The 26813-nt window shown below is 43.2% G+C and overlaps 1 protein-coding gene across 3 annotated transcripts in view; it reads left to right on the top strand.

Moving 5' to 3' along the window:
- Cacna2d3 (calcium voltage-gated channel auxiliary subunit alpha2delta 3) overlaps positions 1-26813 on the top strand; it is an 818761-nt gene that overhangs the window by 165629 nt on the left and 626319 nt on the right. For all 3 annotated transcript variants that reach the window (XM_055612383.1, XM_055612382.1, XM_055612381.1), the window contains exon 3: positions 20156-20272. In XM_055612383.1, coding sequence (XP_055468358.1) covers positions 20156-20272 — 117 coding nt within the window. The remainder of the gene's footprint in view (positions 1-20155; positions 20273-26813) is intronic.

The raw sequence follows: 26813 nt of genomic DNA, 5'->3' as shown, positions 1-26813 counted from the left end.
TTTTTTTTTTTTTTTTTTTTTTTTTTTTTTTTGGTTTTGTTTTGTTAGTATTTTGAGACAGGGTCTCACAACATAGCCCTGCCTGACCTGGAACTTAGTATTCAGACCAAGATGGCCTCAAACTTGCAGCAATTCTCCTGCCTTCCAAATGTTGGTATTACTAGTGTGAATTATTATGCCTGGCTTCTAAAGCCAGATGTTAATTTCTAGAAAGTAGACAAATGACAGCACCACCCATCACCTAGGTGGCAATCAGTCTTTATTTCTCCAATGAATTGTCCCTTCCCCCACATGTCCAAATGCCCCCTGCAGGGGAGATAGAGAAATGAAACCCACAACCTCTCCCTTTAAATCAAGTTGTGGTTCATGGATCAATAGCTCTGTTATCACTTGGGAACTAGATGTACCAAGTCTCCAGCATCATCCAGAAACTACGTCAGAACCCACGCTTAAACATTGCTAAGCAGATTGAAGTAGGCCAGGCCCTGTGATAATGCGCTGTCAGTGAGGAGATGGGCCAATAACACTAAGAGTAAGAACCAGTGATGTTGGCCCAAGTCTCACCTCAGGGAATGAGAAGATTTCCTATAGCCAGTGACCCTTGACCTGGATATTGACAAAGGAGAGATTGGCTGTTGAGAGGGAGGGAAACAGACAAGGACTCCTAGGAGAAAAGGTAGGCTGTAAGAACAGAAACAAAACCAAGAAGCAAACTAATTTGACCTGCCCTGAATTTTTCCTGAGCTCACCACTCAACAGGGCCTGTGATAGATCAACCATCAACAAATCAACTTTAGATTTGTTTCTTGGAGATAATAAAGATGGGTGTGGCATCTGAGTCTAGATGTATCGTTGCTACTTCTAAGAGACTCAGGTCTATAGCAGTCTTTGTGGGTCTTGGTTTCATTGGTGACATGGAACTTTGCTGGTACTCTAGCTTGTTGGGAAAATTTGGTTTGTTTGTAGAATCATCAGATTCTACTTGATATCCGTTAAAGACGTGACTCTGTCCTTAATAAAAACCAATGCCTTACAACTAACCTAAAAGGTATCAGGCAGGGCCAGCCCAGGCTCCCTGTCCTAGGACTGGGTAGCATCGTCACATCTCCCTGGAAAAACTCCAGTGCCATCCTCTGATTCCTGCACTCTTAGAGTTGCAAGGCAGTGTTTGCTTTGTGTCATATACCATTGCTTATTTTTTAAAATACTATTATGTAGTCATGAATAACTTCAGACCTCTGATTCTCCTGTGTCCACCGTGTAAGTGCTGGGATTATATGTGTGCCACCATAGCAGCTTTATGGGGTGCTGGGGTCTAGCCTGGGTCTTGTGTGTGCTAGGTGAGTGTCCTACCAACAGAGTTATGTCTCCAAACATCGCCTTTTAAAAGTTACTTTCCAAGGTCTGTTTCTGATGGTTCAAGTTTTTTTTTTTTCTTTTGATTTCTCCCTTTTACCCCTAGTTAATCCTTTGTAGCCCACACCCTATATAAGGAAAGATGGATAGATGAAAGGAAGCACCATGATGACAAGGAACTGCAAGCACTCTTACGAACACAGTGAATGCAAAGAAAGGCAGATAATCTCGCCGGGCTTGTTTATTAAAGGCAATTCACCTTGAATGCAGAAAAAGGAACTTTTTCAAAAAACGGATTAGTGACAAGATTTGCAAAGCGCCCCCCAGGGAAGGAGGATTAACAAAAGGAGACATTATAGAATGAGATTGAAGTGAATTAACTAATCGATTTCCTGTAAGGGTTAGAAGACACAAGATTTATTTGGAAGATAAATATTTGGTAATTGAAACCTGCAAGTGTTTTGTTGTGGCTTCTGTCCTGGGGGGTGTTTCGCCATCACGGGGAGGATCTTATGGCTGAAGAGCAGGGAGTGCTGTAGATCCTCCACAAAGCTACTACCCCTCCCTTTTCTTCCTTTCAGCATTCAATGCACTTTTTTTTTTTTTTAACTTGAGTGATTCAAAGGATTCTTTCCCCTCTAATCAAAGGCATTAGTTTAAAACTTAATAAGAATAATTTGCAGCCAGTGCTGAGGTCATTTCTTTCCAGCAGTTCTTTCTCTCAATAGGAGCCTTGTGCCAGTTCTTTGTCCACCTTTACTATCCTGCCCTTCCTCTGGATCCCTGGGAAGTGACTCAGGACCCATGTTGTCTGTTGACAGTGGGATATGGCAGGTTACCTGATTGGACCTGTTATAGGATGTGATGCCTTGTCCGCAGGTGGAACCCTTGAAGCAGGAAGTGCCACAGGCAGCCCCTGCCATGTAATCCCTTCTCTGAAATGGCCTTGCTTGCCTTTCCTGTATCTGACCCTTCTAGAGGATGTTGGCTTGGATTGACTCATTAACTTACAAAGGCTTATTGATTTTTTTCTGATGATCTATATGATTTCTTTGCCTTTAGGATACAGTGTGCTGCCTCCTCAAGGAGAAGGGTAGAGATTGTCAGTCCTTGACATTACTCCCAACTCCCTCACTGTTATTTTTTATTCAAGACTCTTTCTCATTCTTCCATTCATATGGTAAATGAATATCTAATTATATATTTGGTTTTCAACTATTCTGCTTTCAGGAAATAAAGAAGGCCCAAAACATCATTGTTAACAGTCCACACCCCCATGTGTGTGTATGTATGTGTGTGTGTGTGTGTGTATGTGTATGTGTTTGTGTGTGTGCATATGCACATGTAAGTGTACACAGATCACATATGGAGGTCAGAAGACACCCTCAGATACCGATCCTCAGCCTTCTTTTTCCTTTTGTTTCAGACAGGATATTTCATTGGCCTCGAATTTCCACACATAGGCTAAGCTGACCCTTCCTTCTAGAGATCCGCCCATCTCCTCTTCCCATCTCACCAATGCCATAACCGCAGGTGTTATCACCATGGCCATCTTTGAACATGTGTCCTGGGGATCCTAGCACAAGTGCCCACACTTGTAGGGGAAGGTCTTCCTTCACTGAGTCAACCTCCCAATCTCAGCTTTTACATCTGAGGTCCATTGGGTGGATGTGTCTCTTTAAAGTAAGTGAGACTGGGCCTTTAGTTAGACTCTGCCTGGTTGAGCTACAGCATGAGTTCAGGGTCAGTCTATCACTTAGCAAGGCCTTGTCTCAAAATAAAAATTGGCTGGGGAAACGTATGAAGAGCTTAGTAATGCAGAACCTGTCTAGGATGTACGAGGCCCTAGAGTTTGTTTTAATGTTGTTTTGGCTTTTAAAGTTGCAATCACTTAGTAAAATGTAAGAAAGGGGGAAAGTCTTTTTATATAAGAAATGAGTATTATTAAAATTACAAAGATATTATCATTATTAGTTAGAATTTTCCGAATAAAATTTGCTCTGTTTATCCAGTGAAATAGTCCTTCTAGTTTTCTTTGTTAGCAGGATTCAGTTCATCTTGCCCTATGGTTCGAAACCTGCATAAATAAGAACACATACATGCGCACACACACACACACACACACACACACACACACACACTGGGGAGGAACTAACTCAGGAGAGTTCCGTGTTCTAGCAAATGAGTGCACATAGAAAATCTCTCCAAGGGAGCATTTTGCAAGCACAGTTTCCACAGCAGAATGGGTTCACACATGCCTGGAATGGACAGCTAGAATTTCTGGAGTGCATGGGCCCTTAGGAAATTTCAAAGCATAGCTCTGAAACCCAGGGTGTTTGCTCAGAGAGCCCTGGTCTTCTCATGTGTCAAGAATTCTGTCACTCTCCAGAGCTGTCTAGAGAAGGCAGTGATGTGAGAAAACACTTATCAGGAGTCCTGGCTCACAGGACATGCATGGCTCCTCTTAGCTGCTAGCATGATAGATTAGGTGATGGATTGGTGTTCATTGACTGTAGTCACAGTCCCTGCTCTAGGAATCCTCCTCTTTCCCCATTCTCTATAAGTCCTCATTGTAGTAACTCATCTGAAGGACAGTTTTCTCTACAAATCCCACACTTGACACCTTACCCTGTTTCTGGAGGCTCCTGATATCCTTGTCCCCAGCAGCTTGGCTGCTTCCCGAGGCACCTGCTCCAGGCTGGCATGTGAGAGCAACAGAACTGAAAAATCTGAGCACAGGGGTCTTTCCTGAGATTGATACTCCATCCAAGTACCATGCATGGAGATAACCTAGGATTCCTGCACAGATGTAGCCCATGGCAGTTCAGTGTCCAAGTGAGTTCCATAGTAATGGGAAGAGGGACTGCCTCTGACATAATCTGATTGGCCTGCTCTTTGATCACCTCCCCTTGAGGGGGGAGCAGCCTTACCAGGCCACAGAAGATGACAATGCAGCCACTCCTGATGAGATCTGATAGAATAAGATCAGAAGGAAGGAGAGGAGAACCTCCCCTATCAGTGGACTTGGGGAGGGGTATGTATGAGGAAGGGGGAAGGAGGGTGGGATTAGGAGGAGAGGAGGGAAGGGCTTATGGGGGGATACAAAGTGAATAAAGTATAATTAATAAAAAAATTAAAAAGAGAAAACAAAACAAAAAATGTGTTAAAAATTCTGCTTTATACTCTGTCCCATTAATGGAATTTCACTGTGGTCTCAAGCTTTATCTTTTTATATGGCTTTAACATTCACCACAGCCTAATTGTAAAATAAAAATATGTGTCTTAGTGTGGTTTCATGTACACAGTTCTGTGTACATGGTTGTGTAGACAGCAGTTAAGGCTTATTTTTTTTTTTGATCCAGTAAGTGGTAGTCTGGGAGAAAGGCCAGGCCTGTTTGATGAGCTGTTTAATTAATGTCCCCTGCATACACCTGAGTCTGTCATAGTCCTCTTAGTACATTTATTACATTTCATATCAGTTATTAGTACATTTATTTGTGTTTGACACTTTATGTATTTTTAATCACGCAAATAATGAAAGGATGTGCAGTCGTCATGAAGAATTTGAATAACCCAGTGTTATGTAGAGAGAAATTATAGTTCTATTAATTCTCTACCCTATGACTCTGGACTGAGATAAAATATTTCCAGCTTAGTATTTGCCCTCCTCTGATTAGAGAAATCATTGTTTATTGTCAGAACTCCCAAGGGAAAAAATCATATGTTCTAATAGGCACTTACATTGACAGCAGATACCACCTGGAAACAGAATTATATCTTTTAGGAAATGCCCTGAGTTTAGTACACGTGTTGACTACACAGCGACAAGGGCCAGCCATGGCCAAAGGGTATTGTGTGTCCTGACTATGCATATATACCACAGGCAGAATCTCATCTCTGTAGACACAGTGGAGGACATTTCTGATCTTCTTGGTGCTCGTGGACAGGACACAGGAACTCTGAACCCATGTTCACAGTTGTGGAAGGGTTGAGAGGGGTATGAATTTAGGTGAGGGGGAAATGGCATCTTTTATTTTTACTAACTTCTAGCCAAAACTTAAACCATCTTAACATGTAAATGGAGGTGATAAGCCACAGCAATGCTGAAGTCACTGGTGTTTTCATTCTGTATTCGTGTTGATGCAGACATCACCTTGCTCTTGTTACCTGTCCACACTGCTGATCATGGTGGCTGTAGAGTTAACCCTTGATCTTCTTTGCAGTGTATTCCTGAGGAAACAGCCATCTCTGCACATCACAGATCTATGTTAAGCATTTGAAAACTTACTTGTAGCATAATTTTCTTCTTATGAGTTGTCCCTCTTACATTAAGAAGGAAATTCCTAGAAAGGGTCCTGAGTTTACTGACTACGGCAGCCAGTGGTGTGCTGTTCCCTCAAAGCGCCTCATCATGAAGCCTTAACATACCATAAAAATGTCAATCTGGATAAATTAACTTGTCTGCTTGAAGTGCCTTAAAAAATGTGTGCACAGTGATTTAGTGCATTGTACGAGAAAAGGGGAAATAATATAAATTGTGTTTCTCTGCCTTCTTCAAACTGCTTGGGAAATGTACATCCCAAGAGCAGTGTATAAGTTAAGAGTGGAAACTTATGCTTACAAACCCAGTACTAGGGAGATTGAGGCAAGAGGATTAAGTTCAAGGCCACCTTTGGCTACATAGTGAGTTCCAGGCTAGCCTGAGCATGTAATATAAGGTTCTGTCTAAAAAAAAAAAAAAAAAAAGTAAGAAAGAAAGAAAGAAAGAAAGAAAGAAAGAAAGAAAAAGAAAGAAAGAAAGAAAGAAAGAAAGGAATAAGCTGGACATCTCTTAACCTTTTTCATCTCATCCAGTTCTAAGGCCTAGATTCCACAACTAATAACCTCAAATATGAGAAGTGAGGAACTTGTGCTGTACCTGACTTCCTCACATTCTGATGAATAACAAGGAAGATATATAAAGATATTTATTTACGTTTGATCATATTACACCATCTCTTCTGAGGAGATGTATAGAATTCCTCCCCCCAGGAGAAGTGTAGCACCAGAGCAAAGAAAGGATTTTATCCATGACCAGCTTGGTGAACACAGGGGTTTACTGGGGTCACTTATGAGAGCATACGTGGTTGTAGACAGCTCTACCACCGGGTGACATCTGGTCAGCTATACCATTGAGGAATTCTCCCCAGCTAACTGGGGGAAGAAAAAGAGCTAATGAAGACCTGTGAAGATTCCAGAAGTCTCACAACCCTCCCCCACACTCCGTGAAGGAATTTTAATAGGCAAGATGTCATGAAAGCTTCAAGCAGGCCATCAAAGCTCAGTGTTCCAAGATGATCGTGGTCATGTCTAAACTGGAAGACACAGCTACACTACAGAGTTTTGAAGTAATATTTAAAGAAATAGATGTTTTTACATAAATATGCAAGGTTTTTTTTTTAACAAATAGAAAATTGGCTGACTGTGGCATGTTTCTTTTACCCTGAAACACAAAGCTCTGAAAAGAACTGTCTATCTTTTGTTGGTCACCAACCCCAAACTCTTTAGTTCCTTGCTGGTTATGAGTAGTCTGGTCCCTCTGAAATAGAGTACCCTATAAGATCTAAAGCTATCATGAAAAAACTTCTGTGTGCTGGCCTTAACTAAATCTACCAGAAAACCTTTTGGTTCTGAGTTGATGATATTTTTAGAGGACTCAGATGATTTTGTGTCTCAGCATAGGGAAGCCCCCTCATTTGGGGGTTATTCTTAGAGGTAAAATTAGAGGGTACCCTGTTGCAAACTACCAGAAGACCTATAGGCTCCTATTGGCAAGGAAATTGAGAAGATGTTTGTTTATTGTTTTTGTTTGTTTGTTTGTTTGTTTTGTGTGTGTGTGTGTGTGTGTGTGTGTGTGTGTGTGTGTAACTGTATGTGAGTGCCCGTGGAGGCTAGAAGAGGAGGTTGGTTTTTTCTCTTGGAACTGGAGTTACAGGTGGTTGTGAGCTGCCTGACATGGGTGCTGGGATCCAAACTCAGATCTTATGTGGAAGCAGCAAGCTCTTTAACTGCTGAGCCATCTCTGTAGCCTGACATGTTTTGAACTTAGCAGGAGCCCAAAGGCTGAGAAATGATGCAAGGTGTTTTAATGAAGGAGGCTATGGGTACTATGGATGTTTTTCCCCCCTGGCTTCTAATATCAGCCATAGGGAATTATATCTCAGAACGTCCCCAGCCTTTGCACAGAGGATGTTTCTCCCATGAGAAGGGATGCTCAGGCATCAGCTTTTTCCTTCAGCAGGGGGAGGTGAGTCAGTGTGTTAACAATGACAGTCCCTTGCACTCACAGTAGAAACCTGAGGTCTAACTGTGCTAATCACTAGTTGTTGCTTATACTGAATTCAGAAACGACAGAGTTAAAGGTTCTTTCAGACGCAAGGTCTTAGCATCCATTCTGGTTTTTGGCTCTGTAACTACAGAAACCACTTGAGTAGCTGCAAATAGCATTAGCTCTAAGCTCGTTACAGATCTTGCAGGCTCATTCATTGATTCCCTTCGATTTCCAGGACATCTTGGATATAGAATTAAAAAGACTTTAGTTAAGCCAATTAACTTTTGTGGCGCCTGGGCAACTAATATGGTGTGCTGGAGAAGGTCATTGATGTTATTCAAATAGCAGTTTTATTTGTTCTGGGATTAAGGAAACCAGGCAAAAGGTCCAAGAATATTTTATAATGCATTGCTTCTGGGTTGTAGTAGCTTGGCGTTTATCATCCAAGTATGACCTTAATTACACATACAAGTGATTGGGTCACATTATCCTTTCTGGAGATTGAGCCTTGATTGCACCCCCTCTCAAGTATCCACTGAGCAAATTGTTCTCAGCCAAGTTTTAGCATGAGATTTCATCTTGCTGTCAGTTATCAAGCTTTAAAACTGAAGTGCATTGTTAAGGGCCTGGACTCTGGTGCCTTGCTGCCTGGGTTCAAATTCTGGATTTCCTACAGTTTCAATGTCCCTTTCTACCACTCAGACTCTGCAGGTGGCTCCAAGCTGGGAGTTCCATGACTAAGGCCCTGATGTATCTAGTTAAATTGTGTGGCTTTCTATTGCCCATGAAAGGTAAGCATAATTGATGTGTGTTACTCCCAGGCTCAGGAGTTCAAGAAGTAAGTATGCCATCTTTGGGCTCTTTCCTCGAACCTGCAGGCCGAATGCACAAGAATGCAGAGCCAGAGAGATGATTAGAGCCACACTGTGGGAGGATCCTGAGCCCTGAATCACCACGTGGGAAGCAGTCTGCTTATCAAGAAATGATTTTATGAGTAATAAATATACCTTCATTATGTTAGTTAGGTCTTCGAGATTTGTTCATATTGACATTGCTTATGACTCTTAATTAATAAAGCATTTGATAACTGTAAGACTTTGGAACTTCCTGTGACTCAGTTCCCTAACCTGTGAAATGAGGTAAATTACCTTGACCTGACCTAATGCAAACACTCAGTAAGCACAGGCTGTTCTTATTAAAAGTGAATCGTCTCTGTTATGCCCTCTGAGAAGGATGCATTGCTTTCAATTGGAGCATCAGAAATCATGTAACTGAAAGAAGCAGGCTGCAGAAAGCAACTCACATTAAGTAGTGCAGGTTCAGTCAAGTGGCATTTGATCATCTGTGCCTTGGCTGTGGGAAATTTGTTAATCAGCACAGTCATGGTTTGGTTTGTGGGGTTGTGAGGTGTCTCTGTCTCAAAGGTAGCCCCATTTCAGAGCCCAAGCAGTAGTTTCGGAAATCCTCAGGAACTTGCAGATTTCAAATAGAGCAGTAAATGTGTTGGAGAGATGGCTCAGTGGTTACGAGTGCTTCCTTCTCTTGTAGGGGACTCAAGGCAAGGTCCCAGGTTCTAGGTTAGCAGCTTGTAACTACCTGTAACTCCAGCTCTAAGAAATATAGTGCCGCCTCGTGGATTTCACAGGCACCCATCTGTATGTGTGCACACTCACACACACACACACACACACACACACACACACACACACATACACACACAAAAGTAAAAATCTTTTATTTTCTTTTTTGGAGATAGGTCTTAATGTGTAGTCCTGTCTTGGACTTGCTTTATAGACCAGGCCTTCCTCGAACTCACAGAGATCCACGTGTCTCTGCCGCCCAAGTGCTGGGATTAAAGGTGAGCACCACCACTGCCTGGACAAGAGTCAATCTTAAAAATGCATTAAGGCCATTTGGTTTTCCTAGTCGGTTAGCACCTCCCCCTCTTTTGAGCACCACGTTACACTCGCACACCAGCACAGTGATGTTTCAGTCTAGCCCCTTGCCTCTGACTTCGTGTCCTTGTATAAAATAATGTCATATCCTCATACAGTTTTATTGCCACAGAGCTCAAATTTATCAACAGCAATTGCCCATTTGACTATGTTGAACAGTAGAAGCTTATGTGACTTTCAGGATGAAAATATATAGGGACAGTAGACAGGCTGAGGAGAGATAGCCATCTTTTAATTTAGGAGCTGCCAATCTGGAAGCAGTGGATATCTATCAGAGACCACCCTGAGTGGAGTCCACTGCCCTGAGGCTCCTTGATGTAGTAGCACGCCCCCCCCCGCCCCCCCCCCCCCCGGCAGCTATCTGGGTGTGTGTACTCCAGGACTCTAGAGCTGGACCTGCAGGATTCCTGGGACTCTTCCTTCCTGCTCCAAGGCACAGTGACTTTGGGTATAGTTGCTTGACAGAGAAAATTGCAGTCCTCAAGGATTTGCCTCCAACTTCACAGATCTGGAAAAGGACAACATGAATAATATTTGCTTTTTGACCTTGATGATGTTTGTTGGCCATACTTGTATAAAGCAGGATGATTTATGCAACGTGACACTTTCCACATTCAGAAGAAAAACATCGTTCTGTGACGGAGAAGTCCGTGAAGCCTGTTTAGTTTCTGTTGTGCTCACAGTTAAGAAGTGTTCCTAACATCAGCTTAAAAGATTTGCAAGTATGTTTACTTGGGTCCATAATCGCTCTGAAGTGCCGTGTGTTGAAGTGACACTCTGCGTGCAGTAATTGAGCTGAGAGGAATGCTAAGTGCCTTTATGTCATAATAAGAAAATAAAACTTCCTATAAGCAGAGACCCCCAAATTACAGATGATTAGTTTTTATTGCAACATCTTTAGTGACAAATCTGAAAGCTGTCATCCACCCTAAACATATAGACTTCCAGCAACCTGCTTCCACGAGAAGCGCGGAATTCTCAAAGACTGGCCAGGAGCACTCCAACCTTACAAAGACCCTTGAAAGATCATACTGCTAGAGTCCCATTGGGAGTTAATTGGTCTGAGGGGTTGTAGATATTGGTGGAAGGTTACTGAGAGAATAACCTTTTCTTAGAAGTTAGGACAAACATTGAAATTTACTGCCATGTCTGCCATCCTCACCACGTTTTGAGCCTTGTTCCTCATCCAGCTTCCTCTAGCTCCTTCATAGACTTTTACTGCATCTGGAACTCTCTGGAGCCTGGTGTAATCCATTTTTTTCTATGAAAGCATGGAGGCTGGCAGAAGGCAGGAAGCGTGTCACGTAGCAGATTGTGTCGTACAGACTTGACCTTCCCACGCCTGTCTGGAGAGTTCCTGGTCTTGGCCGCTGATAAGTTACCCGGTTCGTGCACGCCGATGACCCGCCTCTCATTTCACCTCTAGCAGCAGCAACTAGGTTGCACCCTATGAGTTAGCAGGTAGCATTGTCACACGGTTGTCACTCTCGCTTTCCTCACCTGCTGTCTTCACTAGGTGCCACACAGAGTGGACGGAGCAGTGGCTGCATTGCTTCCTCCTATAGAGGGACATAACAAGACAGCTTACACCAAAGATACCACCTCCTTCTTGCCCTGTCCATCAGACCTTTGTCAAAGATGTCCATTTCTGTTTATCTGTTCTCTTATGATGTCTTATTACTGTAACAGGGTCTAGACCGACTCCCCAAGACAGCAGACCATATATTCCTCCATCAGCCCCTTTTCTAGGAGCTCTGGCTTGTCTGTCATTCTCCAACCCACTCAGAAGCCTTTTTTTTTCCTCCCTGGTGACTGTGGCAATCGGTCCTTCCTGATTTGAGCCGGAACACCTTTCCACAGTTGGCGAGTGACATCCCTGTACTGTAAGCAGGAGTGTCCTCGAGAGGCATCACGTAAAGAATGGCTGTGTTGGCTGTGAGGTGTACGTTTATAGGAAGCTGATCTACTTAACTATGTTTCAACTTATTACTGAACCCCAAACAATTCTTGCATTGCAGAGTAACTGTATCATGTATTTGTCAATTGCCCTCTTTCTCCTCAACTTGTGTCCTGGTCCATGGTGAGGAATTTGTGAATATTTATTTGATGAACAAAATTAGTAATAGTTTCAGCATACGCTCCCTTGTGTCTTGTGCTTGTTAGTGTAGTGATGACTTAAAAGATTGTTTTAATGATGTTCTGTCTTACATTATAGTTGTTTTGGAGCTCAAAGGAATGAGAATAACATGAAGGATTAAACACAAATGCAGAGATGCAATACCCTTTCATATGAATTAATTAGAATGATTTAGGACTTAGGTTTTTTCCTATAGCATTGTCTTACTTATTTTTTATAGTCATTGTGACAAAATGACCACACAGCCCCTCGAGGGAACTAACGGATTCTTTTGGCTCATGGTTTTAATGGATATCTGCCATTCTGGTGGGGAAGGCATGGCAGAGTTTATGGTTGGTGAGAACTTGCAGTATGATTGTTTATGTCTGGAGAATCAGGAAGCAGAGAGAACAGCAAGGAAGGCGCCAGGTGTCCTGTAAGGCCCACCTCAGGAGCCTTCATTCTTCAAGCTAAAAACAGAGCCACCAGCTGGAAACCAAGGGTTCAGACACATGGACATGTGGCCTGGGTTGGGGGTGGGAGCCTCATTCACAGTAAATTCATAGCAGTTGCGTTCCCAAAGACCGGAGTTACCAGGGCATTTGGGGTTGTAGTTTGCCAGAGAAGCAGGAGACTTGCTTTCAGCTCCCCATATCTTGCTTTGAGGTAGGCATGTTCTTGTGATTCGGCTTCCTCTCCTGGACCTCTGTCAGTTCTTGTGCTGCAGATAGACAGTTCTAGCTTTGGGGAGAGATTTTAGCCAGGAGCCCATGTTCGAGTACAGCTGTGCTTTGGCCTTTGCTACTCCAGCACCCCACGTCGGCAATGGTTCCTAATTGTGAACACATTTAGAGCTCCTATTTATGACTGACTTTCACCCCAATCACTTGCGATTGCTCAGAAGTGTCCCAGCTCAAGTCCCACTCCCTCTGGGGTGGTGCCAGGGCGGGGGCCAGTTCCAGGTGACTCTCTTCTAGATACGCAGTTATCATGCAGGAAAAAAATGTGACCCAAATGTATGAGCAGCATTAGGTGTCCTGACAGTGAAATAGTGCTTTTCTGTTGCTGGTGTTTGTGTGAAATGATCTGGCAAAGTAGATGCTGCAGAAATAATGCATTTCTGTGTCTCCCTTCTAAAGTGATAAATGTTCTCAGCTCGCCAAGGGGTTTCTTGCCAAACGCTGATTCTGCTAACAGAAGGAGTAGAAAGACTCATATGTTCTCTAGTGACAGAGGAAGGCAAAGTGTCTTGGGCTGGCCTTCCTTCTGTGACACAAATGCTAAGAGATGATCATTGAAGGGCTGTGTTCTGCCCAGATGCTTGGCTAAAGGCACACTCAGGCTGCCCTTGATGGCAGCGCTCAGCTCCTTCAGAGAGGCAGGGAAAGCAGAGTTGTGAGAGCGAGCATTTATCAAATACTCTGTTGGAATTTGGCTGTTACAATAGGGGTTTCTTTTCAGAAAGTCGCTCGTATCACAGCACTAGAGTCCTCTATAACAGAAGGACCAGAGGGAAGAACAAGGAACCACTGGGATTTATGGTGGCTCATTGTGGGTGGCAATTGTGCTGGGGACGTTTGCAGATGCTTTCCTAGTGATTCTACAAAGCAGTGCTGGTGGGGGTGGGCATCATTATCCCTGGTGCTCAGAATGAAGACACTGAGGCACAAGAGGCTTGGGAGGTTAACTGGCTTAAAGCAACACAGCCATCAGCCTACACGTCAGTAAATCTTCAGCCCCATCGATGTGTCTGGGGGAACCACCTCTTGACTCTGCCTTTTGACCCCGGGTCCTGAACTCCATCTAGGATTTCATGCTCCCCTCTATTTTATGCACTGAGGTTTTCCCGAACCTCCAGTTCTGATCAATTCTGTCCTCTCCCCAGCTCTTTTGGTGGCTCCAGATGTCCTACCTACAAGTTCCCAGCCCTCATCACTACACTTCAGTGGCCTTTCGGGTGCTTCCTCCTTAGTTGCATGCGCTTGAGTGACATAAAGCAAGGACAGTTTGCTGAGACACGTGCAGCCCCTTTAGGCAGACCTTCCTAGGCTCTGCTTTCGCATGCTCTTCCCTGCCTGTCATCCCATGTTCTCAGCCTAATTACCATGCAAGGGTCTTACAAGAAGGGGTTCACTCCCTTGGCCACCCCCATCAGGATTCTTTCCATCCCATCGCATCTTTGTCCATTGATCCCACAGCACCTGTTATGCTGACCCAGAACCACAGGCTTCCTCTTTGTTTATTTCACTCATCGTCACGGGCATGGTGTCCAGGATTCTGCCTGCCTTACCAGAGACACAAAGAGTAGTCTGTGGAACAAACAAATGGCATGCTAGAAACAGGAGCACAAGCATGGTGGCCTCAGTCTCGATTGTGGGAGAGCAGCCACGCCTTTGATTTGTGTCATCCTTTCGTGTTCATCTGATATGTGATGCTGGGGACCTCCGCATACTTTCCCAATTCCTGAAGATGACTGATGTACCCAAGTCACTGCTCATGCAGTCAGTCCTTGAAGCCAAGCCAGAAGAGCTGTGTGGAAGGTTTCTGGTGAGTTGGTACAGCTTTACTAAAAGCAGGAGGAGGCTGCAAGCACACGTGACCATAGAAAAATCTGCCACAGAGGCCCTAGCACACTTTCTAGCTGGATTTCTCCTCTCCCTTTCTAAGTGTGTTTGCACTAAAATGACCTTGTGTGATCCTTCCCTCGTGGCTCTTGTGCTGCCATTTGTAGGCCCTGAGAAGGGTAGAGGCCACTGCCAGCACCAACTTTGTGTCTGTCACATGGCATTTGCTTTCTCTCTGCTGCTTTTGGGCAGTGATCGCTCTTGTCATCTGACTGTCCCCAGTTCTTGGTATCTGACTCCTTTTCAGAGTCTAAGCTGCTGCTGGCAACAAAATCAATGAGACCTGTGATTGTGGGGATGAAATGGGCCTCTCAAAACCAGTCTGAAAATATTTGGGCTGTCAGTCTGTTGTCTCTTTATCCAAAAATTGTTCAGAAGTCTGAGAAATTACATGTCAGGCTTTTGGGGGGTTTTAAATCTCTCTCTGAACTTGGACTTTCAGCAGCTAAGTAAACACCTCCTTGCCTCAGCTCTGTCCTGCAGCACACAGGTAGGTAACACCAGCTTCCAGTGGAGTGATGAAAATAGCATAGGTAGACACAAGAAATATGTTCACTGAAGGACTGAACTGACTGAGTAGATTCTTCTGTTACCATTTATCTGCAAGGATTCTAACCAGACTCAGAATTCCCTTTTATGAAATACGCTCATGCATTTTTAAGGCCATTTTTCTTTTTCTTTCAACTATGGCAGATAGTTTTGCTGGGTATAGTAGTCTAGGTTGACTGTTGTGGCCTTTTAGTGCTTGCAGTGTGTTGTTCTAGGCTCTTTTGGCTTTTAGAGTTTCTATTGAGAAATCAGGTGTAATTCTGGTGGGTTTTTATTTTTATACATTTTTTTGCAGCTTTCAGTACTTTTTTGTATATTTATTATTTATCTGTGATATCAACTTGAGAGTCGAGAGTCAGGGGCATGAGCGGGATTCTAGAGAGATTATCTGGGAGGCTCTGTAGTGGGGGAAAGGGAAGAGGAAAGTGGTATATTCTGTTTCAATTAAAAACATTTAAAATAAAGGAAGAAAGAAAACTAGAAGGGGCCTCTATTTTGTTCTAAATAGAACTACAAATTTTATATCTCATAATTTATATATAATGTTATCACCATAAAATAACTTTTATATATAGATATAACGTAGATAGAAAATGATAGAATGTAGATAGAAAAAAAGAAGAGAGAAATAAATAATTTGTGGCTGCATAACCTGTTGTGAACACAGCAGATATCCTTTTAGCTACACTTATGCAGATAATTGATTTAAAACAGAAACAAGCCAAAGATAACTTGTATTGTATTGCAAAACACTATATACCTTCTCTCTTCACTCTTTGACATAGTTTGGTGTGGACATGTGGGATTCAGGCAATTGTTAGGCGTCAGACTGATCTCTTCTTGTAGGTCCCTTTCTAAGGCTTTCAATGCATGTTGCCGCTCTAAGCCACCAAGAGCTTACGACTCATTCTAGACAGTCATGGGTTTCCCTCCCTGTTCTTCAAGATCTTAGATTCCAGCAACATGAAACATTTCCTGAGAGCAAAGCATTCACCTGTGCCGATTCCAGCAGGCACTAGCATCCTGAGAGGCAGGATGATTTCCTTAGGGTGACAAGAAAATAGTATGTGTGTGGCCCATTAGCAAAGAGCACTTGTTGACATGTGAGCTGCAGGGAGAGTGGGCAGGCAGAGAGAATAGAAACAGCAAACTGCTGAGTTGTCCCAGATCTGGAATCTTGCCTTGGCACCTTTTGTGCCGAGATTAGTGACTGTAACACAGGTACAAATTGTCCCAGAGGTCAGGCAGGTCAGTCAGGTTAGCAACTCATTTTCACAGAGAATGTTCAGGGGAGAGATGTAGGGAGATCTTACTGGAAAAGCAAAAGTTAGATAAGTCAGTTTTCTTCTGGATGACTAGAAGGGAAACACATACAAACAATGTGAAGGTCAGAACACTGGGGCCTTAAAAGAAAATTGAAAGGGTGAGATGAGGATTCACGATGAAGCCCATTTTTTTCTAGATCTCTTGACATCACAGAATCACTGAAGGCAGAGATTCATTTCAGTCTCTCTGTAAACACAAGGCTGGTGTTAGTTTTGTTAAGTTTTTGTATTTTCAGTACTGAATTAGCCTTGGGCATAAAAACCTGCACCCTGCTGTGAACTTTGAAGGACATCTGGAGAGCAGAGGAAAACCCCAGGTCCACAGATCCTGGCTGGCTTTTGAAATTAGGGAAAGTTTTCAGTGATTGTCACTGAAGTTTTAGTCAGATAGCAGAGGACACTGTTAACCAAGGTTGGGCTGGCCAGGGTCCCACATTCCAGGCCAACACATCCTCCTACCCACAGGTGGGAGATGCCGCCATGAGAGAGCCAAAGGACAATGCACCTTCTTCCTTGCCTGCATCTCACGTTTCACCACCTTGCAGGGTATCATCATTTTCATAATCATTGTCATCATCATCACCACCACCACCACCATTATCCTCTCCTATCTGTTCTGCATCAAGCTTTATCCAAAGAATCCTCATGAGTATGCACTGTGGGTAGATCAGTAACATAAGGGCCTGGCCCTGCCTCCTGGGCCACCTCACTTACAGTTCTGGGAAAGATAAGCCCAGCCACTTCTGGCTGGATTTCCAGTACTGGAATATAGATGCAACCTTTCAGGGACCAGAACAGCTTTGATATGCAAGAGGAAGAGGAGACTAGGAACAGAAGGAATAATGATTTCCTGGAGAGATTCAAGAGAGAGGACCCCAAGAGTAACTCCTGTGATCTTTAGGCTTGATCTCAGGGATCAGGGAGAAGGAGGAGCCTGTAACTCCTGGGACGTCACAGGCCCTTGCATACACAGCAGCTCAGAATGTCTATTAAGTAGCACAGCAGATCCTCATCTTGTACCAGTCTCAGGTGACTCAGAAATAGCATTCCTATCCCAGGGTCAATTTCATTCTAAGAACCTGTTGGCTCTGGTACTCAGGGCAGGGGTCTCAATGTCCAGTAACTGTCCTCTCTTGCCTTCCTTCTTTGCTGGTGTTTGGTAATGGGTGTTGCTGTTGGGGTGAGAGTGGAATTTACTGCTTCTAGAGCCCCAGGCAAGATGCCCCTGCCTCACTGCTGGCTGCTAAGGTTTCCTGTAAGTCTGAGGAATCTGGCAAGATTTTTCTTTACTTCTCTGTTTTTCTTGGAATCTCTGCCTCTGTCCTCAAGACCTAATCTGTCAGACAAGAAGAGCTTTGCTCTTATATTGTGCCAGCGTTCAGCCTGCACATTTGAGCCCAGAGCTCCACCACAGAAGCTACACTCCCCCCCCCCAACTTCTTTCAGAGCCCAGTTTGATTGCCTCAAAGGATTTGGAAATTGATAAAAAGGGATGTGTTTTGAGTGATACATGGGCACATACTATTTTTCTAGTTGAGTCTTGGGTAGAAGGCTGGCCTCTGCTGGCCAGGAAAAATGGTGCCTCCTTCCAGTTCCCACGTTTGAAGGTAGAGGTGTGGGAATAAAGAGAAGATAGATATTCATGCCTTGGAAATTATCCTGCCATTAAATATCCTGACATTTATCACTTAAAAATAACTCTCTAGACACCCCAGAATCAGGTGAAAGCATGAGCCCTTGTTTTTGCTAAGTCGAAGCTTGAGGTGAGATGTTAGCAACTTAGTTTGAAGTGAAGCAACATACGATGCACAGAGGGTCTGCGCTTCAGCCTCTTTTATAAGGATATGAGCATCTCGGTGTTTTCACACAGACACAAAACTATTGTGAACTCCTTCTGGAATAACCAATAAGAACAGCATTTCCTTTTAAAGCTTCTGTTCATGTGGGTTCTTTCTATTGATATTTATCACATTAGATCTTAAAAGTAAGAAATTTAAAGAGAAACTAATTTAAAATATAAAAAATGTATTATGTAAATAATGTGTTTTATGGAAAATAACTGGTAGGAATTTTTTAATTGGCAAGTTTCTTTAATGTTGACTTAAGCAGAGGCAGGTGGGTTCTCACATGTATGTCTGTACCAATTTGCTGTCATTTGCTAATGTCCTGAGTAGACTCAGGACCATGTGCATTCCAGCAACGCCCATGTTGGTATTTGCTAAAACCAGCTTCAGTTAGAAGTGCTATTGGAAAAAGGAGTCCAAGGATCCCTGGGAGGGTATAAGGACCCTTCAAGAGTTTCTGGCCTACTCTTAGAATTGCTGTGTTAAACAACTTAGTTACCACAGTATGTAGTTATCTTCTAACTTAGTGAGTGGTCAGTGCGTAGTTATAGGTTTTATTGTGATATTGTGTGTGTGTGTGTGTGTGTGTGTGTGTGTGTTTGTATGTGTGCTGGTGTAATGGCTTATCATGGTTGTGAATTTGGCACAGCTGAGAGGAGGGAACCTCAATTAAGGCATTGCCACCATCACCTTGGCCTTTGGCCATGTCTCTGAGCATTTTTCTTGATTGCTCACTGCTATAGTAGGACCGGGCTCACTGTTTGTGGTGCTTTCCCTGGATATGTGGTCCTGGGTTATATCTGGAAACTAGCTGAGCAGGGAGCAATTTAGTAAGCAGCATTCCTCCGTGGTCTGCGTGTCAACTCCTGCTTCCAAGTTCCTGTTGGGTTCTTGCCCTGATTTCTTCAGTGGTGGATTATTAAGTGAAAATGTGAGTTGGAATAAATCCTTTCTTCACTCTTTTCATCTGTCACAGCAACAGGAAGCTCACTAGAACAGCAAGTGAAAATGCACCTGTATGCACAGCTAGAGGACAATGTAGGCACCATCCACCTTGTTTGCTTCTTGCTTTTGTTTGATTGTTTGGGGTGTGATTTGTTTTTTTTTTTTTTTTTTTCTCTTTTCCTTTCTTTAAGGCAGGTCTCTCGCTGGCCTGAGATTGCAGGATGGTATAGGCTAGCTGGCCAACCAGCCTCAGGGGTAGGATTACAAGTGTGTGCTACCATGCCTAGTGGTGATGGGAGCAGGGGGGTGGGGGGGTAGCTGCTGCTGCTGCTCCTCTTCCTCCTCTTCATCATCATCATCATCATCATCATCATCATCATCATCATCATTCATTCATTCATTCATTTGTGTTCTGGGGATTGAACTGAAATCATTGTGCTTGCACAGCAAGTACTTTACTGACAGAGTAGTCTCTCTAGCCCCACTGTGATTTATTTATTTATTTATTTTGGGGTGTGTGTGTGTGTGTGTGTATAATATAGTTTGGTCATACTTATCCTATCACGCTCTGTGGTCCTCCTCTTCCTCCTGCTAATCTATCTTCTCTTCCCAAACACTTCCTTCTGCTTTTATATATTTACAAACAGGCTCTACATCTTACTGAAAACATGCCTTAGTGAGTAGACCCAGGAGCATGTGCAGCACAGCATGCAGCAATGGGTTATAGCCCTAGACCAGTGCTGGTCTTTCTAAATATGGCTTATTTTGCTTAACATGATGATCTTGTCTCCAGTGTATGATGCATTTTTAAAGGAAAAAAAAAACTGTTTTAAATTGAGAAGGTGAGGAAACCCAGAGTCAAATCAGCCCCTTGGGATATTCTCTGGATGAGGCTTTTGATGAGCTGACAATTGTTTCTTTCCCAGGTGCTGCTTTGGCTTCCAGTCAGAGCCAGGCTCAATTTTCACGTTTCTCTCTGGTTGTGTTAGTAATTGTGAAACGCAACCGACAAGGTCGAGTTGTCCAATGGACATGGTGCTGACAACGTTTTATTTTTATATCCATCAGAGGAAATCACATGTGTGGTACCTTAGAATCTCATGCCTCTAACACTGCCCTCTCTCCTTACAGAAATACAAAGAGTATGAGAAAGATGTTGCCATTGAAGAAATCGATGGTCTCCAACTGGTAAAGAAGCTGGCTAAGAACATGGAGGAAATGTTTCACAAGAAGTCCGAGGCAGTGCGGGTAAGTCCACCAACGCCTGCATGATCTTGTTCAGAGGTACACAGGCAGCTAGCACTGGGGATGGGCACTGATGTACCCAGCTTGTGCCCTTTGCCCACTACACAAATGTCCTTTCTTACTTCTTCATTCTGGTAACCAAGAAAAGTGGTTCCTCATTACACTCTTCATGCATGGGGTTCCAAAGCCAGTTTTTCTCCCTTGATATCATGCCTTCAGCACAGGGGCTGCAAAGGATGGGTTCCTGACTGTGATGCTCCTGTTAACTTCTCAGGGTCACTAGGGGACATTGTGGTTCACTGGAAAGCTGTAAAACATTTTTCAAAAATAATGGCCACAGTGTGGAACTGGATACCTCGTTGGGACAGATGAAGTCTAGAAGAAGTTCTCCTTGTTTCATTAGAGCATTGTTGAGATTACAATGTCTGGACTCGTCCAAGTAGTTCCCTGGGATTTCATATAGGCTACATGAAGGGAGCTGCAGTGTCTGTGGGTTTTTTGTTTTGTCTTTGTTTTCAGTGCTAAGTTGGCTTCCTACTTTATTTTTGCTCTTAGTGCTCAGCTCACTGCTCATTTTTATTCAGTCTAGGACTAGTAGCCCAGGGCATGGTGCCATCTAGGTAGAGTGGTCCTTCCCATGTCAGCTAAATCAGTCCAGAAATCCTTTCACAGACAAGTTCAGACATTTGTCACCAAGAGGATTCTAGATCCTGTCAAGTTGAGAATCAAGACTGACTGTCACACATGGAGGACATATCATCTGGAATTATGAACATGTGACAGAAAACTATGATTTTCCTTCTTGTGTGTTTTTTCCATAGTCTGTTTTTTTTTTTTGCATTTCTCTGTGAGTGCTTATATTTTTCTTTTTTGCAATTTTGAAAATTATGACACCTATTTGCTTTTAATCCAGCTTTTTGTCCTTTCTTCCAGACACTCTTGGGTAATTTCTCCTGTCACTGTGTTGTGTGATTTTTCTTGGAGAGCTGACTAACATGTTTATTAATTGATCCCACTGCTCCTGCTTCTACCTGTTTGTCCATTCAAATTGTTTAGAAGTTTTGAAATCAATATTACTGCAGTGAATCTTCATGGATATTAACAGTAAATCAAGTAATCTAGTTGGTGGACATCCCTTTAAGGATTTTGCCAATATCCATGTATCTTGTCTTTGTCATAGCCCATGCGTTAACATCTGAAGTTTACAAAAGGGAGATGGAGAGGAAGAAGCTATGTAGTTTTTCTGCTGTCACATTAATATGGGACTCCAGGTCACAAGAGTCCACATTCCTTATCACCTCCATGTACTCAGAATCCTAGGCTATATAGTGCTTTTCTTAATGGAAAGTTCTAGATCTGAAGGCATCTAAAATGTTCTGACTGCACCTTTAAAGTTATTTCTGCTTAAGAAAACATCTGACCCAATAAGAGAGTGTTAGTTCACAGCCCCTCCAAGTGGCATCTGAGTGCTGTTTTTCTTAATCATCCTTGTGTGTGTGTGTGTGTGTGTATACATACATACATACACACACACACACACACACACACACACACACACACACACACACACACATATATATATATATATGTACATTTTATTTTTTGATCTGGGGTCTCTAACTTTTAAATTCCAGTTAGATATTTGATGATATGTATGTGTATATATGTTTGTGCCACAGTATCCATGTGGAGGTTAGAGGTCATCTCATAGTACTCAGTTCTCTTTTTGCCATATGGGTCTTAGGGATCAAATTAAGATAGGCAGGCCTGGCAAACAGTGCCTTTATCTGTGATCTATCTTTTGTTGTTGTTTGATGATGATGATGATGATGATGATGATGATGATGATGACTTTGAGATTAGGTCTCTCTGTGCTGGCTTGGAAGTCTCTCTGGCAAGCTTGGAACTCAAGTGATCCTCTGCTCCCAGCTCCCAGGTGCTAGGATTACTGTTGTGTCACTTACCTGGCTCATTTTCATTCTATTTAAACACTAGTAGCAACATTATCCGTTTTAATGAAGAAATATTGTTTTCATTTACATCTCTTTGCAAATCACAAAGTTTTAGGGGAGAATAAAAAATAAATAGCCATTCATTCTGATTGTAAAATTGGTAACAAGAAAGCCCTGGTGTCAGGAATGGGGCACTTAAGGGAGTGAGCATGCAGGGTGCTCCTTGGCAGAAGCATGGGGTCCTGGACATTGACTCTTTGCAGTGTGTGCAACCTTGTAGCCGTACTAACGAGGATTTTAGTTGTGAGGGGCTGGTGAGGACAGCTGAGAATCCCTCATAGCTCTCCTTTCCTCTCAGAGCTCCCTGGAGCCCTGCAGAGTATATGCTTATAGGTTTGCTGAGTGCATGATGCACCTGGAGGTAGGCGATTATGCCATTTTATGCCAACCCTGGGAGTTATCATTGTCCTAGAAATGAGCAAACAAGCTGAGCCACATGAAGTCATTTGCCCAGGTCACACTCAGGCTCATCAGAGTTGAGGTTTTCCATCCTCCAGGAAAGCGGACAGCTGTGCTGCATATTCCTACAAAGACTGATGCCTGACAAACGGAAGGCGCTCCATCTTGCCTGGATAAGCTCTTTTCCATCTTGTGAGCATGTGATAGAGAAGGAGTCCTGGGGCTGCAGGAAGCACCTGGATGGGGACAGGAGGGAATAGGAGCCCGCTTCAGCTTCTCTGTGTTGTAATTTTGAAATCATTTGTTTTAGATTAGTAGAATTTTAAAAAAAAGTATTTGATGTAGCTGGTGCAGTTTCTTTGAGAAGAGAGAAAGTGGCCTGTTTGATGTGAAACATTCCCAGGATAAAGCAGCCTGCACATGCTGAACTGTGAGCTTTCTGTGTTTCGAGGTGAGTGTCCAGACCCTTTGGGAGCAGAGCGGATGCTGCCACACCGTGGGAATCACACTCAGCATTTTGCAGTTCTCTTCACTGATGGGCCTTTTATTTTTGTTGTGATATTGGCCCAGGCTTCGCACCTTCCAGGCAGTGGTCTTCCACAGTTTTATAGCTTCCAGTGTTTTTGATCCGATCCGTATTCATTTGAGATTGGCCTCGTCCCCACAGCGTCCCCTGCACCTCCGTCGGCAGTATTTCAAAGTCATGGGGCATCTGGAATGTACTGCTGGCTTATGATGAAGCCAAGGGAGAGGTGACTGGTACGCTTCCGTGTTGTAATGACAGCTTGCTTTCTGAGTAGAAAACATCTGTTTGAGGTCTGTGGGCATTGGAGCAGCCAAAGACCTCAAGTTTGCACTGGAACTGCTTTTTGCAGTATTGCACTGGAATGGTCCAAGCCAAAGGAAGCAGCCTCTTTTGCCAGGAATCTCACCAAGTGGACAATGGGTGAGCAGGAACAAAGCAGACTTTAGGACTGGCATTTCCCTAACTCCTCTGCCCCACCCCTAGTAATTTATATCAGATTAGAGCCCTGGGGTCCTCCCTTTATCCTAGGTGGTGCCCTGCACTTATTAGTCAAATATCACTTCTCATTGTGATTTAAGAACACATACAAGGAAAACTTGGTTTTTCAAGCAGTATTAACAGTGAATATTAAAACTACCACTGACACATGTGGAGTGCCTTGAAACTGGCTTTGGCTGACGCAGGTAGATTCCATCAGCATTGGGGAAACCTGATTCTGGTAACCCAGCCCTTTAACACACATAGCCTGTCATCTCCAGGCTGTTGAACAATGTTGTTCTTTTTCTCTGTTTCTCTGGCTTGATTTCATCATTCTCCACCATCACTTTGCCCAGTGATTAGTTGAATCAGAATGATTCTATCATGCTCAGGCCCTATTTGAATTCTTCTCCACTATGCAATTATCCTATCATAGAAAGTCCTATTTTCTGCCCGTCAGATGTCTGAGGTAAATGTGAAACCTAAAGTGGCCTGCCCGTTATATAACCTCTGTCATAAGGCTGGTAATGGATGGCATGCAACTCTTTTTTCCCTTTGGACTAGCAAATTATAAATAACCTTAGCCTCCATAATTGCCATTAACATAATGGTGCCATCATTATGACAGCTTTTCTTAATTCTATTTTCTAGCAGATTTTAATGCCATGGGTAGTTTGAATAATTTTTGTAAATCCTCTCAGAGGCTAGCTCCAGGTTGTTTGAAGGAGCAAGGCTGCTGCTTGCTGTTGTGCACAGCAGTTAAGCAGAGGCATTATTTCCCGATTTTCCTATTCAAATATGTACACACTACCCAGCCCTCAGTTGATATTGCTGAGCAGTTGGTACCAAGTTTCTGTTTCCTTTAAATGGCCAAGAAGTGGAATCAATTTGCTTTTAGTTCATTAGCATCTCAAGGAGCCTCTCCAAATGCTGGATTTAGCAGAAATAATATGCACCTGTCACCTGCCGGTGGCACATTCCCATTGGGGCATTCTATAAGTGACACCTGGACTGCTTGTCTATGACATAAGTCAGAACTTATTTGAGATATTGAAAGAAGGCAAATTTGGCATGGCTCCTCTATTTGCTGAGCCACTGGATTAAGAAGAGTGACCTGCCTCATCAACAGAGTGAGTTCCAGGGTAGCCAAGGCTATGCAGAGAAACCCTGTCTTGTAAAGAACCTCCCTCCCCAATAAAAGTGCCCTAATTCAAGGGAAGGAAGAAGGTGATGGATAGGCTATTACCTGGTCTTGGTTATGTGGGCAGACAAAATCCCCAGCCTTTGTCTTTCAGATCTGGCCCTTCACTGGGGGCAGCCAAAGCTGTCAATCACCTGAAAGCATCTGCTCCAGCCCCAGGGACCTCTGACTAGGCAGAGCCACTGTGTAGAATTTGTGAGTCTTTAGGCACACCCTCATTTCTGAAATGTGGTATCTGCAGAGTGGCTTTTGCCCTCTGTCCGCCTTCACCTTCTAGACTATTTGGGCAGGCCCCCATTTTCTCAGGAGTCTTGGTTTCTGCAAAGGACAGTTTTGACTTTATGCTGAGTCCTACAGTTCTTAGACACACCCTACAAACTTAAACACATATCTGGGAGAAAGGGGTGGAGTACACATTTTGGTAGACTATGAAGCAGGACATTAAATATTTAATTTACTGTTGAAATAATCTGAAGTAGCTGAGCTTCAGTAAGGATGGGAGACATGGAAAGAAAGTTGTAACTACACTCATGCCACAAAGAGTCTGTTGTTTTCAAACCGTTGGATGAGATGTTTAATAAATTCCCCCAAACACCCATAGCTCATAGACGTAAATAAACCTAATCCTCTCACACTTGCTTTCTGATTTCCATTGGTAAAATGAGAAATTGGGCACTTGAAAAGTGTTTTGCTTAAAAATGCACACTCCTGCTTCTTGGAAGAACTAAAGGAGACTAGACTTTGTGTTCAGGTCTCCTTCCTCCAGCTACCTGCTGTTCATTGTGGAACTGATTCCTATTATGGCTGCGCAGTGGAAAGTAATTGCCGTTGTACAGTAATTCAATTTCAGTGCATTCACGCATCACTTCCCCGATAGGAGCTTATCTGGAGAAACCTCGGACTTGAAAGCTTTTTATCTAGAAATTCCACATGCCATGAGTCGTTTTTCCTAGGTAACAGATATCAGTATTTGCATTTAATAAACATTTACCTTCTCAGAAAAATGGATTTCTTTTCCCTCCAGAAGAGATTTACGCCAGTCTTCCAAGAAGCCAGAAGGTACTATTAAAGCAACTTTCTTCAGCTGTTTCTTGACTGATGTATGTCTACATGTGTATGATTATAAAATTCATCTACACCACAATGCAAATATATACACCACAGTATACAGGATGGCAAGGCAGACTCTAGCAGCAGCAGGAGCTAGGCGTGGTCCATAGCTATGGGGAAAAATACTTCAGGTTTCAAAACTCATTTCTGTAGACATTAAGAAGAGTTGAGACATCGTTTCCAAAGGCTGTCCATTGGGTTGGGAATGAAATCAACAATTTTGTTGATAATTTCTAATTTCTCAGTAGAAGGCCACACATCCTAGAATAAATGATCAGTACAACCTGGACAAATTGGTTAAAGATAAAAAGGAAGGAAGGAAGGAAGAAGGAATGAAGAAAGAAATAAAGCCAAAATGGCAACAGCAGCAACAAAGGTGGCTTAGATTTTGTAGGGATTCACAGAGACTGGAGGGACAATCTCTGAGCTGACAAGGAGGGGAACTGGCTCCTCCACACATATGTTGTGGTTGTTTAGCTTGAGTTTTTGTCCGACTCCTAACAATGGGAGTGGGTCTATCTCCAACTCTTTTGCCTGCTCTTGGGATCTTTTTATCCTTCTGCTGGGTTGCCTCATCTAGCCTTAACATGAGGGGGAGTACCCAGTCGTATTGTAACTTATTTTGCCATGTTTGGTTGAGATAGCTGGGAGGCCTGCTCTTTTCTGAAGGGAAACAGAGGAGCAATGGATTTAGGGAAGAAGGGAGGTGGGGGAGTGGGTTAGTGGAGAAAGGGGAGGCTGTAGTTGGGAGGTATTGAAAAAACAAACAAACAAAATACTGAAAAAAGGTCTCTTTGTGGCTGGGCACATGCCTTTAAT

The sequence above is a fragment of the Psammomys obesus genome, unplaced genomic scaffold (assembly GCF_907164565.1).
Source record: "Psammomys obesus unplaced genomic scaffold, mPsaObe1.curated_primary_1811, whole genome shotgun sequence".
NCBI lineage: Eukaryota > Metazoa > Chordata > Mammalia > Rodentia > Muridae > Psammomys > Psammomys obesus.
Note: the sequence above shows the minus strand (reverse complement) of the source record. Positions and strands in the feature narration are given on the sequence as shown.